At 49.8% G+C, this 16,428-nt stretch overlaps 1 protein-coding gene across 1 annotated transcript in view; it reads right to left on the bottom strand.

Moving 5' to 3' along the window:
• DNAH9 (dynein axonemal heavy chain 9) overlaps window positions 1-16,428 on the bottom strand; it is a 170,084-nt gene that overhangs the window by 133,347 nt on the left and 20,309 nt on the right. Inside the window, exons 13-18 of the mRNA XM_075579638.1 lie at window positions 15,411-15,666; window positions 14,517-14,758; window positions 6,003-6,138; window positions 5,248-5,444; window positions 3,342-3,766; window positions 260-482 (exon numbers count right to left, since the gene is read on the bottom strand). Of these exons, the coding sequence (XP_075435753.1) occupies window positions 260-482; window positions 3,342-3,766; window positions 5,248-5,444; window positions 6,003-6,138; window positions 14,517-14,758; window positions 15,411-15,666 (1,479 nt within the window). The remainder of the gene's footprint in view (window positions 1-259; window positions 483-3,341; window positions 3,767-5,247; window positions 5,445-6,002; window positions 6,139-14,516; window positions 14,759-15,410; window positions 15,667-16,428) is intronic.

The raw sequence follows: 16,428 nt of genomic DNA, 5'->3' as shown, positions 1-16,428 counted from the left end.
TCAGCCTCTTCAAAACAAGGGTCATATTCATTGTTTTAAACAGGACCACCCTAGTTTTTCATGGTACTCCATACTAATCACGGTGCCCTAAGCTACCCCTCTTTTTCTATCAGCAAGTGCATCTGAGGTTGGCCGGCTGTGGGTATGAGATGGGATTTTATTCACTGGAGCCTCATCCTGACGGTTTTCACTTAGCACAGGAGACATATTGGTTTATTACAGAACGTGGGATGAGGTATTTCGATGTTTTATGACTAACCTCCAGCTGTTTATAGACTTCTTCTGGCAGCTCCTGTTCATAAATCTTCAGCAGTTCAATTGTTTGTTTCAGAGGTTCAAACATCTCGTCTGTGCTGCTTTGTCTTTCCTTGACAGCCATTAGGTGACCCATGATCTCTACCAAACCATTGTAATCTCCTTCTTTCAGCTGTTTAGTCAAACCTTTCTCTGCCAGCTTAGTAAACTCTTCCAGATCAGCCAAACTGAGGAAGGAAACACGACCACATGAAATGTTGTATATAAGAACATTGTAACACCATAGCTTGTTTTATTGTGGCAATTTCTTGTAGGAGCAAAGTGTACTAATGGCAGTGACAGGGTTAAGGGTTCAGTCCCTCCTAGGGGCAAAGTGTACTAATGGCAGTGACAGGGTTAAGGTGTCAGTCTCTCACGGGGGCAAAGTGTACTAATGGCAGTGGCATGTTTAAGGGGTCACATCTGGGTGATTGCTGTTTTTTTAACCTTTATTTGACACGTCTAAGTATTTTATAATCATTTGTAACGTTATTATGTAAACATGGTGAGCTGAGACGTGGGACGGGGCGACATCCCAAAACTGCTGTGGTAAAGTAAATTCTCGGTCCTAACATGAACCCTTTTTGCAGCCAGACCAACATGTGGACGTGTTAATGGTTTCAATCTCGATGATTGGCGTCTTTCAGATAAAAATCAGACAACTATCAGTATTTTTATATGTCTGAAAGTTGTGTTGTTTCTCAGATGCGTACGAGGGCGTGTATGGCATGTGTTTAATCTCCTTTATTATAAGCAAGGTATAAAACCAGCAACCCATTCAGGGACATCCTTCAGGGATTCACTAGCATGGTCAGGTTGGTTTGGCTCTGCGCTGGGGATTTGGTAGCAGACTCTGCAGTCAATATAGGTAATAAGTATAGTTTTGAAAAAGGTGTTCAATAGTATTTCCTGGTATAGAGCAGAGTTCTGTACTTCTGGTCAATTGAGACCTGTGTTTGTCACCCTGTAAATCTCACAAGCTTCAGAAAACTCACACTTCCTCACACACAGTATATGTCTGAAGAAGATAATTGGGGTCTCCTAACCTTGTGGTCCCCTATGAAAGCTTGTCTTCCAACTTATCAATAGGCTGATCTCCTCAGACTCCCCTGTTCTTCTCCTTGGGGACTTCAATTGCCACATTGATGACCCCTCTCTCCCTTGGGCTTCCCGCTTTCTTTCTCTAACCTCTTCTTTTGGCCTTCAACAGTGGACTGAAGCCACTTGTGTGAGTTTGACCCTCTCTATCCTTCTAACTATCGACCTGTCTCCCTCCTGCCTTTTGCCTCCAAACTCCTTGAACGTCTTGTATTCTCTCGATTGCTAAACTTTCTCAACACCTATTCTCTCCTAGACCCTCTACAATCTGGCTTCCGCAATGCTCACTCTACTGAAACAGCCCTCACTAAAATAACTGACGACCTCCATGCTGCCAAAGACAGAGGTCATTACACTCTGCTCATATTACTCGACCTCTCTGCAGCATTCGACACCGTGGACCACCCTCTTCTCCTTCACATTCTCCATACTCTTGGTATTCGGAATAAAGCTTTATCCTGGATCTCCTCTTACCTCTCCCATCGTACTTTCAGTGTCTCTTTTGCCAACACCTCCTCCTCCTCTATTGATCTCTCTGTGGGGGTACCCCAGGGCTCTGTCCTGGGACCCCTTCTCTTTTCTCTTTACACACTCTCTCTAGGTGACCTAATCACATCTTTTGGGTTTAAATATCACCTCTATGCTGACAACACACAAATTTACCTTTCTGACCTTACACCTGCTATACAGACCAAAGTTTCTGAATGCCTCTCTGGAATATCATCCTGGATGGCCATCCGCCGACTGAAACTTAACATGGCAAAAACAGAGCTCCTTATACTTCCTCCCAAACCTGGCCCTACTACCTCCTTCCACATTGCTATTGGAAATACGATCATTCACCCAGTAGCCCAAGCACGCTGCCTAGGGGTTACACTTGATTCCTCTCTCTCATTCTCCTCTCATATTCAAAACGTTTCTAAAACTTGTCGCTTTTTCCTCCTCAATATCACAAAGATACGCCCTTTCCTCTGTTACTCAACTGCTAAAACTCTGACTCAGGCCCTCATTCTCTCCCGTCTTGATTACTGTAACCTCCTGCTGTCCGGCCTTCCTGCCTCTCACCTGTCTCCCCTACAATGTATCCTAAACGCTGCTGCCAGAATCACTCTACTCTTTCCTAGATCTGTATAAGCATCTCCCCTCCTGAAATCCCTCTCCTGGCTTCCGATCAAATCCCGTATCTCACACTCAATTCTCCTGCTCACTTTTAAAGCTTTACATTCTTCTGCCCTCCTTACATCTCAGCCCTAATTTCTCGCTATGCACCATCCCGACTCTTGCGTTCTTCTCAAGGATGTCTTCTTTCTACCCCCTTTGTATCTAAAGCTCTCTCCCGCCTTAAACCTTTCTCACTGACTGCCCCACACCTCTGGAATGCCCTTCCCCTCAATACCCGACTAGCCCCCTCGCTATCCACCTTTAAGACCGACCTTAAGACACATCTGCTTAAAGAAGCATATGAATAGCACTGGATAATCATGGACACATGATACATAAAGCTTGGCCCCCTGCAGACGCACTTACTAGAATTCCCTCCTACTGTCTCTGTACGTTCTCCCTACCTACCAATTAGATTGTAAGCTCCTCGGAGCAGGGACTCCTTCCTTAATGTTACTTTTACAGTATGTCTGAAGCACTTATTCCCATGATCTCTTATTTATATTATTTGTTATTTATATGATATGTATTACTACTGTGAAGCGCTATGTACATTTATGGCGCTATATAAATAAAGACATACAATACAATACAGGTTGTTAAACATTAAGTTGAATGTATTAGTCCAACTCCTGTACAAGCTATAAGGTTTGACATAACTATGTATTGGGTGAACTTGCAACTGTGGGTTCCATTTCCACCAAAAGGTATCACAACCTGCAGAAGTATTTCCCCAAAACATTGAAATCCTGAAGGACAAGGTTGGCATGAAGATATTTTTCCCGTACCTGTGAGTGACATGGTCAATCAGATGCTGTTTAAACATAAGACTCCATCTCTTAATCACGTTCAACAAAGCGCATTTAAAGGGTCGGGCATCAACCTTCATCCAACTGTCGAAGACATTGATGGGCTCCATGCGGCTGACTTCATCGTAGATTTTCTCGTAGGAATCGATCTGCTCTTTAAACTGCTGTAAGGTTGGGGGAGTCTCGGGGACGCCATCTTCAGCGTGGGCTTCTATTTCTTCCGCAGTCAGGACGTGGCCATATAACAGGAACTGACGGATGAACTCCTTCCTATCGTCCACGTACAGGTACGAGTAGTGGTCAAAGGAGTTGCGGTATTCTGCGCACGTAGTCATCATGGTCTGAACGCACTCCATGAGGAAGTTTCTCATGTCGGCTAAATCGGCCATGTCTTCCATATCAGCCTGAAGAAGAACCACAGAGTCATCATTCAGAGAAAGAACGAGAGGTCAAACCAAGAGTGGCCAACCCCAGTCCTCAAGGGTCACCAATAGATCAAGTTTTAAGGATATCCCTGCTTCAGCACAGGTGATGCAGTCAACGACTGAGCCACTTGCACTGAAGCAGGGATATCCTAAAATCCTGACCTGTTGGTAGCCCTTGAGGACTGGTGTTGGCCACTGCTAGGTCAAGCGCTGAAGCTGGAGTGAGAGACACAGAGGAAATGCCAGAAAGTCCTTCTTCACCATTAAGGGCAGTGGATACATGGAATGGCCTCTCAACAATGGTAGCGGAGGGAGTTAAAAAAAATGCTTGGGATGGATACAAGGCTTATCTGAAAGAGGAAAGACGGCTAAGGAGGAGGAACGTGCATTTGTGTCTCTCCTTATAGGACTTCAAATGACATAAATCGGGAGACTTTGGTTCACATTTCAGGCCATGTACAAGTCTCCTTCCTGCACCAGAAGACACATTATGCCCCATTCACAGTGTCTTCCAGAGCTCCGTGGTATCTTATGGCCTAGCGCTGCTTAGTAAACATGGGCCTTTATCTCATTCCTTTACATTTCTTGCTTCCTCATTTCCTTTCGCCCCATACTTGGTCCCACTATTGTTGCTCTGTACTCTTCTACGCTCATCAAAGCCGCTGTTCTCATGCACAGAGAAGCTGCAATCAGCTGAGATTAGGTCCCTTTAATCAGCCAAAGACAAGGCCAGCCCCCTTCTACGGATTACAGCTGTCTAAAAGCAAAGATCTGAGCTGCTGACTGGGCGGTCTACACACTTGTGGGATCATCTAACAGCGTGGGAGATTGATCAGAAAGTTGGCATCTATAGAAAACATTTGACCAGGGGAAGCTGGCCGTGATCCACCAACAGTGTGCATGTGAATATCTGTGTGCAGTACATCACTGTATATACAGACAGAGCGTGTGACATTGTTCCCTCAGATGACACAATGTATCCTGCTGTTAAACAGAATATCACAATAGGATTCTATAGCAGTGTTAGTGCAGAATATCACAACACAATGTCGCACCATGACAGGCCTGCAGGAGTGGCCGAGTGCCACGGACTGTGAAACAGGGTCGGCTGGGTCAAATCCAAGGGTCCGCTCCTTGTGACCTTGGGCAAGTCACTTTATCTCCCTGTGCCTTAGGCACTGAAAAAATAGATTATAAGCTCTTCGGAGCGGAGTTTGTGTCTGTAAAAATTCTATGTACAATTATTATTATGATGCATCAGAGGGAACAGTGAAGCCTGTACCTCTGTATCCGTGAGTCAGTGTTTAAACGGTGTGTGTCACAGTACCTGTGTGTACTTGTGTGTGTGTGGCATGAATTGCTGGCATTAGGGGTAACTGACACATTTTATACTACACGTGTTGCAGTTTGTTGTCCTTGGATGTGCTACTTCTGCCCCAGGAGGAAGAGGGACAAATGACCTGGTAATGGGGGAAACTGTTGTGCGCTGCCAGCCTGGGAACCAAAGACGAGATTCGATAGATGTCGTTGATGAGCCCTTCTATCACATCGTAGAGACCATCATTGGCGCCGAGGTCCAGAGATGGACGGAAGACCATGTCGGGGATGACGAGATCCAGCTGCTCTTCAAACAAGGGGGCAGGGGCTGCTTTGGAATCTGCAATGGAACACACCAAGGTTCAAGGTCACTACAGGTCAAGCGAACACTACAATCCCGGCCAGCACAGGAGCTAACGAATGCCTCAGACCTGTTAATGGGATTATATCTTGGGTCTTTCTTTTTTTCAATGCGAAAACTACCATATTTGTCCGATTATAGGGTGACCCTGAAAATAAGGTGACCCCCTCGATTCCAGCCCTTGCTCACTGTAACTAGGTAATGCTGGCCGCTGTGTTGCTGCCTTCGGTCCGATGTAAGATATTAACGCAGTAGCCGTCTGCGCATGCGCGAGCGCTCAATATAACTTTATTGGGGAAAAAACCTTGCCTTATAATTGGGCAAAGCCGGGATAAGCAATTCAAATTGTGATTGTAAAACCAGCCTAGTAGCCGTACTGGTCCCGGAGAAGAATACGTTTCTGGTAGGTTCCGGTATGTTTTCATGGAAGCACTAACAAGTACATGAGATGTCAAGTTCTGATTTAAAGGCGCGTCTCATCCAGCTCACTTTAAAGACAGGTCATTTGTGCGAGATTCCACTTTACTCGTAGTGTACCTGTGTTATCCAGGAGGAATTTCAAGGAGCAGTCAATAGCATTGAAGAATCCATCAAGAACCATGTCATCGATATAATCAACATACGCTTTCCAGACATCGGAAGTAGAGTCCGCGGAGAAGAGGTTCATGTTTTCCTGAAACAAAAACGTACAGTATTACAAACAAAATGAGCGCAGTACGTGGATTTTCAAAGCTATATACATCCGTTGGGTATAAATGCCTCATTACTTCCCCACTGCAATCACCCGCAGAAAGAGAGCGGTACTTTGTAGATCACTGGGGAGACCTCACGTAAAATACGGTGTTCAGTTCTGGAGATCATATCAATAAATTAGAGTGTGTGCAAAGAAGACGCACACCTTACAACTTACCAGGAAAGACAGAAGGAAGCCGGTGTGTACAGCTTGTAGCCGACACAAGGCAGGGGGTATGACAAACGTTCAAATACACCAGGGGTACACCAGGAAAGCAGATTTTAGAGAAAGCCAAAAATCAAAGTGTGGGAATGGGCGGCCAGCGGGGGCCAGGGGGATTTTATTTGCCATTAAACTCGATGTTTGTATGTTACATTAAAAGGTTTTACAACCTTCAACCAAACTTCTTCGAAACCAACAAACTGTAACTTCCACATCGTTACATATAGGAACACTTCAACTTCAGATACCCATCAGGCTGCCTCCACGCTGCCGCTTGGCGCGGTCAGCACAATCAAATTTAATTTGTCCGGCCACGCTCACAAGCGCGCAAAACCGAATTTGCAGGTAGCTACACTGAATATATGTAATTATTGTCCTATGGACTAGTGAAAAATGTGAGAAAGCCCTTAAGGGGTTAAATAAAGCATACGCTTTACATAGCAGTTCCCTGGCGGTGTATGTCTCCTCCCGTCAGGACAGAGCCACTGCCAAGTTCCCAATGAGTGCAGGTACAATACACCCCAGTGCCAGTCTGCACATCACCCCCCATGGAAGAGTAGGTGAATGTATACGGCTGACAGAAAGCAATATGTGTAAGCTTTATTATATTCACACCAGGGAATTTGTGCACCCACAGTTTACCTCTATAGTAAGGTAACTATGTTACTGGCTTTGGACAGCTTTTAATTGCACTACTCACAAAAGCATATGCTTTATTTAACCCCTTCAGGGCTTTCTCACATTTTTCACTAGTCTATGGGACAATAATTACATATATTCAGTGTAGGTATCTGCAAAATGTGGTTATGCCTTGGCGGGGCTGCAGGCTTATAACGCTTTGCCAAAGGGTTTAACTAAATAACCCTTACTCATGAGATCTCTAGCATTGCAGTATCCCGCCCGTACCGCTAGGAGCGCGAGAATAGGACCCCTTATCTCTAGCATTGCAGTATCCCGCCCGTACCGCTAGGAGCGCGAGAATAGGACCCCTTATCTCTAGCATTGCAGTATCCCGCCCGTACCGCTAGGAGCGCGAGAATAGGACCCCTTATCTCTAGCATTGCAGTATCCGCCCGTACCGCTAGGAGCGCGAGAATAGGACCCCTTATCTCTAGCATTGCAGTATCCCGCCCGTACCGCTAGGAGCGCGGGAATAGGACCTCTTATCTCTAGCATTGCAGTATCCCGCCCATACCGCTAGGAGCGCGAGAATAGGACCCCTTATCTCTAGCATTGCAGTATCCGCCCGTACCGCTAGGAGCGCGGGAATAGGACCCCTTATCTCTAGCATTGCAGTATCCCGCCCGTACCGCTAGGAGCGTGAGAATAGGACCCCTTATCTCTAGCATTGCAGTATCCGCCCATACCGCTAGGAGCGCGGGAATAGGACCCCTTATCTCTAGCATTGCAGTATCCGCCCGTACCGCTAGGAGCGCGAGAATAGGACCCCTTATCTCTAGCATTGCAGTATCCGCCCGTACCGCTAGGAGCGCGGGAATAGGACCCCTTATCTCTAGCATTGCAGTATCCCACCCGTACTGCTAGGAGCGCGAGAATAGGACCCCTTATCTCTAGCATTGCAGTATCCCACCCGTACCGCTAGGAGCGCGAGAATAGGACCCCTTATCTCTAGCATTGCAGTATCCGCCCGTACCGCTAGGAGCGCGAGAATAGGACCCCTTATCTCTAGCATTGCAGTATCCCGCCCGTACTGCTAGGAGCGCGAGAATAGGACCCCTTATCTCTAGCATTGCAGTATCCGCCCGTACCGCTAGGAGCGTGAGAATAGGACCCCTTATCTCTAGCATTGCAGTATCCGCCCGTACTGCTAGGAGCGCGAGAATAGGACCCCTTATCTCTAGCATTGCAGTATCCGCCCGTACCGCTAGGAGCGCGAGAATAGGACCCCTTATCTCTAGCATTGCAGTATCCGCCCGTACCGCTAGGAGCGCGAGAATAGGACCCCTTATCTCTAGCATTGCAGTATCCCGCCTGTACCGCTAGGAGCGCGAGAATAGGACCCCTTATCTCTAGCATTGCAGTATCCCCCCGTACCGCTAGGAGCGCGAGAATAGGACCCTTATCTCTAGCATTGCAGTATCCCCCCGTACCGCTAGGAGCGCGAGAATAGGACCCCTTATCTCTAGCATTGCAGTATCCCGCCCGTACCGCTAGGAGCGCGAGAATAGGACCCCTTATCTCTAGCATTGCAGTATCCGCCCGTACCGCTAGGAGCGCAAGAATAGGACCCCTTATCTCTAGCATTGCAGTATCCCGCCCGTACCGCTAGGAGCGCGAGAATAGGACCCCTTATCTCTAGCATTGCAGTATCCGCCCGTACCGCTAGGAGTACGAGAATAGGACCCCTTATCTCTAGCATTGCAGTATCCCGCCCGTACCGCTAGGAGCGCGAGAATAGGACCCCTTATCTCTAGCATTGCAGTATCCCGCCCGTACCGCTAGGAGCGTGAGAATAGGACCCCTTATCTCTAGCATTGCAGTATCCGCCCATACCGCTAGGAGCGCGGGAATAGGACCCCTTATCTCTAGCATTGCAGTATCCGCCCGTACCGCTAGGAGCGCGAGAATAGGACCCCTTATCTCTAGCATTGCAGTATCCCCCGTACCGCTAGGAGCGTGAGAATAGGACCCCTTATCTCTAGCATTGCAGTATCCGCCCGTACCGCTAGGAGCGCGGGAATAGGACCCCTTATCTCTAGCATTGCAGTATCCCACCCGTACTGCTAGGAGCGCGAGAATAGGACCCCTTATCTCTAGCATTGCAGTATCCCACCCGTACTGCTAGGAGCGTGAGAATAGGACCCCTTATCTCTAGCATTGCAGTATCCCACCCGTACCGCTAGGAGCGCGAGAATAGGACCCCTTATCTCTAGCATTGCAGTATCCGCCCGTACCGCTAGGAGCGCGAGAATAGGACCCCTTATCTCTAGCATTGCAGTATCCCGCCCGTACTGCTAGGAGCGCGAGAATAGGACCCCTTATCTCTAGCATTGCAGTATCCGCCCGTACCGCTAGGAGCGTGAGAATAGGACCCCTTATCTCTAGCATTGCAGTATCCGCCCGTACTGCTAGGAGCGCGAGAATAGGACCCCTTATCTCTAGCATTGCAGTATCCGCCCGTACCGCTAGGAGCGCGAGAATAGGACCCCTTATCTCTAGCATTGCAGTATCCGCCCGTACCGCTAGGAGCGCGAGAATAGGACCCCTTATCTCTAGCATTGCAGTATCCCGCCCGTACCGCTAGGAGCGCGAGAATAGGACCCCTTATCTCTAGCATTGCAGTATCCGCCCGTACCGCTAGGAGCGCGAGAATAGGACCCCTTATCTCTAGCATTGCAGTATCCCGCCCGTACCGCTAGGAGCGCGAGAATAGGACCCCTTATCTCTAGCATTGCAGTATCCCGCCCGTACCGCTAGGAGCGCGAGAATAGGACCCCTTATCTCTAGCATTGCAGTATCCCACCCGTACTGCTAGGAGCGCGGGAATAGGACCTCTTATCTCTAGCATTGCAGTATCCCGCCCGTACCGCTAGGAGCGCGGGAATAGGACCCCTTATCTCTAGCATTGCAGTATCCCGCCCGTACCGCTAGGAGCGTGAGAATAGGACCCCTTATCTCTAGCATTGCAGTATCCGCCCATACCGCTAGGAGCGCGGGAATAGGACCCCTTATCTCTAGCATTGCAGTATCCCGCCCGTACCGCTAGGAGCGCGAGAATAGGACCCCTTATCTCTAGCATTGCAGTATCCGCCCATACCGCTAGGAGCGCGAGAATAGGACCCCTTATCTCTAGCATTGCAGTATCCCACCCGTACTGCTAGGAGCGCGAGAATAGGACCCCTTATCTCTAGCATTGCAGTATCCCACCCGTACTGCTAGGAGCGTGAGAATAGGACCCCTTATCTCTAGCATTGCAGTATCCGCCCGTACCGCTAGGAGCGCGAGAATAGGACCCCTTATCTCTAGCATTGCAGTATCCGCCCGTACCGCTAGGAGCGCGAGAATAGGACCCCTTATCTCTAGCATTGCAGTATCCGCCCGTACTGCTAGGAGCGCGAGAATAGGACCCCTTATCTCTAGCATTGCAGTATCCCCCCGTACCGCTAGGAGCGCGAGAATAGGACCCCTTATCTCTAGCATTGCAGTATCCCGCCCGTACTGCTAGGAGTGCGAGAATAGGACCCCTTATCTCTAGCATTGCAGTATCCCGCCCGTACCGCTAGGAGCGCGAGAATAGGACCCCTTATCTCTAGCATTGCAGTATCCCGCCCGTACTGCTAGGAGCGCGAGAATAGGACCCCTTATCTCTAGCATTGCAGTATCCGCCCGTACCGCTAGGAGCGTGAGAATAGGACCCCTTATCTCTAGCATTGCAGTATCCGCCCGTACTGCTAGGAGCGCGAGAATAGGACCCCTTATCTCTAGCATTGCAGTATCCGCCCGTACCGCTAGGAGCGCGAGAATAGGACCCCTTATCTCTAGCATTGCAGTATCCCGCCCGTACTGCTAGGAGCGCGAGAATAGGACCCCTTATCTCTAGCATTGCAGTATCCCGCCCGTACCGCTAGGAGCGCGAGAATAGGACCCCTTATCTCTAGCATTGCAGTATCCGCCCGTACCGCTAGGAGCGCGAGAATAGGACCCCTTATCTCTAGCATTGCAGTATCCGCCCGTACCGCTAGGAGCGCGAGAATAGGACCCCTTATCTCTAGCATTGCAGTATCCGCCCGTACCGCTAGGAGCGCGAGAATAGGACCCCTTATCTCTAGCATTGCAGTATCCGCCCGTACCGCTAGGAGCGTGAGAATAGGACCCCTTATCTCTAGCAGTGCAGTATCCGCCCGTACCGCTAGGAGCGTGAGAATAGGACCCCTTATCTCTAGCAGTGCAGTATCCGCCCGTACCGCTAGGAGCGTGAGAATAGGACCCCTTATCTCTAGCATTGCAGTATCCGCCCGTACCGCTAGGAGCGCGAGAATAGGACCCCTTATCTCTAGCATTGCAGTATCCCGCCCGTACCGCTAGGAGCGCGAGAATAGGACCCCTTATCTCTAGCATTGCAGTATCCGCCCGTACCGCTAGGAGCGCGAGAATAGGACCCCTTATCTCTAGCAGTGCAGTATCCGCCCGTACCGCTAGGAGCGCGAGAATAGGACCCCTTATCTCTAGCATTGCAGTATCCCGCCCGTACCGCTAGGAGCGCGAGAATAGGACCCCTTATCTCTAGCATTGCAGTATCCCGCCCGTACCGCTAGGAGCGCGAGAATAGGACCCCTTATCTCTAGCATTGCAGTATCCGCCCGTACCGCTAGGAGCGCGAGAATAGGACCCCTTATCTCTAGCATTGCAGTATCCGCCCGTACCGCTAGGAGCGCGAGAATAGGACCCCTTATCTCTAGCATTGCAGTATCCCGCCCGTACCGCTAGGAGCGCGAGAATAGGACCCCTTATCTCTAGCATTGCAGTATCCGCCCGTACCGCTAGGAGCGCAAGAATAGGACCCCTTATCTCTAGCATTGCAGTATCCCGCCCGTACTGCTAGGAGCGCGAGAATAGGACCCCTTATCTCTAGCATTGCAGTATCCCGCCCGTACTGCTAGGAGCGCGAGAATAGGACCCCTTATCTCTAGCATTGCAGTATCCCGCCCGTACCGCTAGGAGCGCGAGAATAGGACCCCTTATCTCTAGCATTGCAGTATCCCGCCCGTACCGCTAGGAGCGCGAGAATAGGACCCCTTATCTCTAGCAGTGCAGTATCCGCCCGTACCGCTAGGAGCGCGAGAATAGGACCCCTTATCTCTAGCATTGCAGTATCCCGCCCGTACCGCTAGGAGCGCGAGAATAGGACCCCTTATCTCTAGCATTGCAGTATCCCGCCCGTACTGCTAGGAGCGCGAGAATAGGACCCCTTATCTCTAGCATTGCAGTATCCCGCCCGTACTGCTAGGAGCGCGAGAATAGGACCCCTTATCTCTAGCATTGCAGTATCCCGCCCGTACCGCTAGGAGCGTGAGAATAGGACCCCTTATCTCTAGCATTGCAGTATCCCGCCCGTACCGCTAGGAGCGCGAGAATAGGACCCCTTATCTCTAGCATTGCAGTATCCCGCCCGTACTGCTAGGAGCGCGAGAATAGAGCCCCTTATCTCTAGCATTGCAGTATCCCACCCGTACTGCTAGGAGCGCGAGAATAGGACCCCTTATCTCTAGCATTGCAGTATCCGCCCGTACTGCTAGGAGCGCGGGAATAGGACCCCTTATCTCTAGCATTGCAGTATCCCACCCGTACTGCTAGGAGCGCGAGAATAGGACCCCTTATCTCTAGCATTGCAGTATCCGCCCGTACTGCTAGGAGCGCGGGAATAGGACCCCTTATCTCTAGCATTGCAGTATCCGCCCGTACTGCTAGGAGCGCGAGAATAGGACCCCTTATCTCTAGCATTGCAGTATCCCGCCCGTACCGCTAGGAGCGCGGGAATAGGACCCCTTATCTCTAGCATTGCAGTATCCCGCCCGTACCGCTAGGAGCGCGAGAATAGGACCCCTTATCTCTAGCATTGCAGTATCCGCCCGTACCGCTAGGAGCGCGAGAATAGGACCCCTTATCTCTAGCATTGCAGTATCCCGCCCGTACCGCTAGGAGCGCGAGAATAGGACCCCTTATCTCTAGCATTGCAGTATCCCGCCCGTACCGCTAGGAGCGCGAGAATAGGACCCCTTATCTCTAGCATTGCAGTATCCGCCCGTACCGCTAGGAGCGCGAGAATAGGACCCCTTATCTCTAGCATTGCAGTATCCCGCCCGTACTGCTAGGAGCGCGAGAATAGGACCCCTTATCTCTAGCATTGCAGTATCCGCCCGTACTGCTAGGAGCGCGAGAATAGGACCCCTTATCTCTAGCATTGCAGTATCCGCCCGTACCGCTAGGAGCGCGAGAATAGGACCCCTTATCTCTAGCATTGCAGTATCCGCCCGTACCGCTAGGAGCGCGAGAATAGGACCCCTTATCTCTAGCATTGCAGTATCCCGCCCGTACCGCTAGGAGCGTGAGAATAGGACCCCTTATCTCTAGCATTGCAGTATCCGCCCGTACCGCTAGGAGCGCGAGAATAGGACCCCTTATCTCTAGCATTGCAGTATCCCGCCCGTACCGCTAGGAGCGCGAGAATAGGACCCCTTATCTCTAGCATTGCAGTATCCCGCCCATACCGCTAGGAGCGCGAGAATAGGACCCCTTATCTCTATTATTGCAGTATCCCCCCGTACCGCTAGGAGCGCGAGAATAGGACCCCTTATCTCTAGCATTGCAGTATCCCGCCCGTAGCGCTAGGAGCGCGAGAATAGGACCCCTTATCTCTAGCATTGCAGTATACGCCCGTACCGCTAGGAGCGCGAGAATAGGACCCCTTATCTCTAGCATTGCAGTATCCCGCCCGTAGCGCTAGGAGCGCGAGAATAGGACCCCTTATCTCTAGCATTGCAGTATCCCGCCCGTACTGCTAGGAGCGCGAGAATAGGACCCCTTATCTCTAGCATTGCAGTATCCCGCCCGTACCGCTAGGAGCGCGAGAATAGGACCCCTTATCTCTAGCATTGCAGTATCCCGCCCGTACCGCTAGGAGCGTGAGAATAGGACCCCTTATCTCTAGCATTGCAGTATCCCGCCCGTACCGCTAGGAGCGTGAGAATAGGACCCCTTATCTCTAGCATTGCAGTATCCCGCCCGTAGCACTAGGAGCGCGAGAATAGGACCCCTTATCTCTAGCATTGCAGTATCCCGCCCGTAGCGCTAGGAGCGCGAGAATAGGACCCCTTATATCTAGCATTGCAGTATCCCGCCCGTACTGCTAGGAGCGCGAGAATAGGACCCCTTATCTCTAGCATTGCAGTATCCCGCCCGTACCGCTAGGAGCGCGAGAATAGGACCCCTTATCTCTAGCATTGCAGTATCCCGCCCGTACCGCTAGGAGCGCGAGAATAGGACCCCTTATCTCTAGCATTGCAGTATCCGCCCGTACTGCTAGGAGCGCGAGAATAGGACCCCTTATCTCTAGCATTGCAGTATCCCGCCCGTACCGCTAGGAGCGCGTGGATTTTGCTGCCCGATTCTCTGATGAGGCTGAAGCGTTTTTCGAGACGCTCGCTCCTGTCATCGAGGTTGAGAAGGGTCTCTTTCTTCCCATCTTTCCGTTCGAAGATGGGCAGCACCCACGTCTTCATGATGGCCTGGATCTCCTCCACGTTGTCCCTGGCTTTCTGTACCCTTCGTTCTAGATCGCGGACGCTGTCCCTGACCTGCTGGATGTAATCCCAAACCCCTTGGGGAAAAGAAGAAGTAGTAATTAAAGCTAAATGTAGTGTTCCCCAGGCCCCAACACGTGAAGATTCAATCCTGCTCAGCAGGCCAAAAAACAATCTCAATAAAAAAAAAATCTGACTGGATTCTGAATTTAATCTAACCATACTAAAAGCAAAGATTTGGCTATTATTACTCTGGAATTTAATTACAATTTACAAAAATGTGCATAAGTATCACAAATATGTTAAACACCAATCGATATCCCCATACATGGTCCTACTGCACCATTGAAGCTGATTTTAAACAATGTTATACCGGTATTTTCATCTCTAACCTTTACTTGACATAGTATTTGCTTATTTGTTGTATTTATGGTGTGCAATTAAATGGAAATTCCAGAAGAATGTCAAACATTGAATTTCTGTCCCTTGTTGAGGGGAATTCCATAGGTTACACTACACGGTACAACGTGGAATTTGACCGTTACGCTAAGGTATGTAACAAAACAACACTCATTTCAATACTATCGGATATAGCGCTGTGTCTGTGGCCTTTCCTGCCATCTTTACTATCTACGTACCGCTGCATTTTAGCCCGAGGTAAGGTTGGTAAACAATCTCTCTTACAAAAGATAATATCTAATGTTATGAGACGCGAAGATCTGACCGTACCATCTGCTTTCCAGTGTAACGTCTCTTCCGCGTCCTTCAAGCGGATGTCTATCGCTCTCAGCTGCCCCTCTACTAAGGGGAACTCCACCTCCAGGATGCTCTTCATGACCTTGTTATACCAGTTGGCGGTCAGTTCTAGATTGGCGGTAAACTGTCGGTAGGACTCCTTGGAAGAGAAGATGTCTTCCGCTGGTCTGGGAATGCTTTCCGTTTGCCGGCTCTGTAGATATTTGACTTCTCGTAGCACTGAAACCAACTGTAAGAAGGGACACTTCTTTACTTCTCCCTCCCACCTAACGTCCCACCCCCATTACTCCTCCGGACAAGTCCCTCCACACTCTACTCCATCTAGTATCCTACAACCTATATTAACCTCCGTCCGACACTTTTCATTAGTAGCACAGAAACACATTGTAAGGCTTTCTCCCAGGGTGCTGCCGATGTTACAGAATTCACTGCACAGTTCTTTACTGCGAAATCCAGGCGAAATGTAAAAAGTAGCCACAAGGCAGCGCGCAGCTTCCCAGCAATTGTGGCAATTTTAAAGAATTCAAGAATGCTTGGGATAGACCAGGGAGTTCTCAACTCCAGTCCTCAAGACCCCCCCCCACAGGTCAGGTTTTAAGGATATCCCTGCTTCAGCACAGGTGGTGCAGTCAAAGACTGAGCCACGTGTGCTGAAGCTGGGGTATCCTCAAAACCTAATCAGCTGAGGGGGGGGGGTTCTTGAGGACTGGATTTGAGCGCCCCTGGGATAGAGATAAGGGAACCCTTCCGTTCAGAGAGTAGCTCCGTGGTGATGCCACGGCCGTGAGAGTACAATCTAATTTTGGCACCCAAGGCAGGAGGATTAAGTAGAGGATTCTGGGATTTAAACCGGGTTCACCCACTGCAAAGGCAGTGACATTACCACAGAGCTACTCATTGAACCCCTAATATCCCCATCCAAAGCAATAGTGAACCCCCTACTATGTGGAAATCTCCTCCAAATGGTTATTACTGGGCAGGTGTGGTATAT

The sequence above is a fragment of the Ascaphus truei genome, chromosome 22, assembly GCF_040206685.1.
Source record: "Ascaphus truei isolate aAscTru1 chromosome 22, aAscTru1.hap1, whole genome shotgun sequence".
Taxonomy (NCBI): domain Eukaryota; kingdom Metazoa; phylum Chordata; class Amphibia; order Anura; family Ascaphidae; genus Ascaphus; species Ascaphus truei.
The sequence above is the reverse complement of the archived record's forward strand: the minus strand, read 5'-3'. Positions and strand labels throughout refer to the sequence as shown.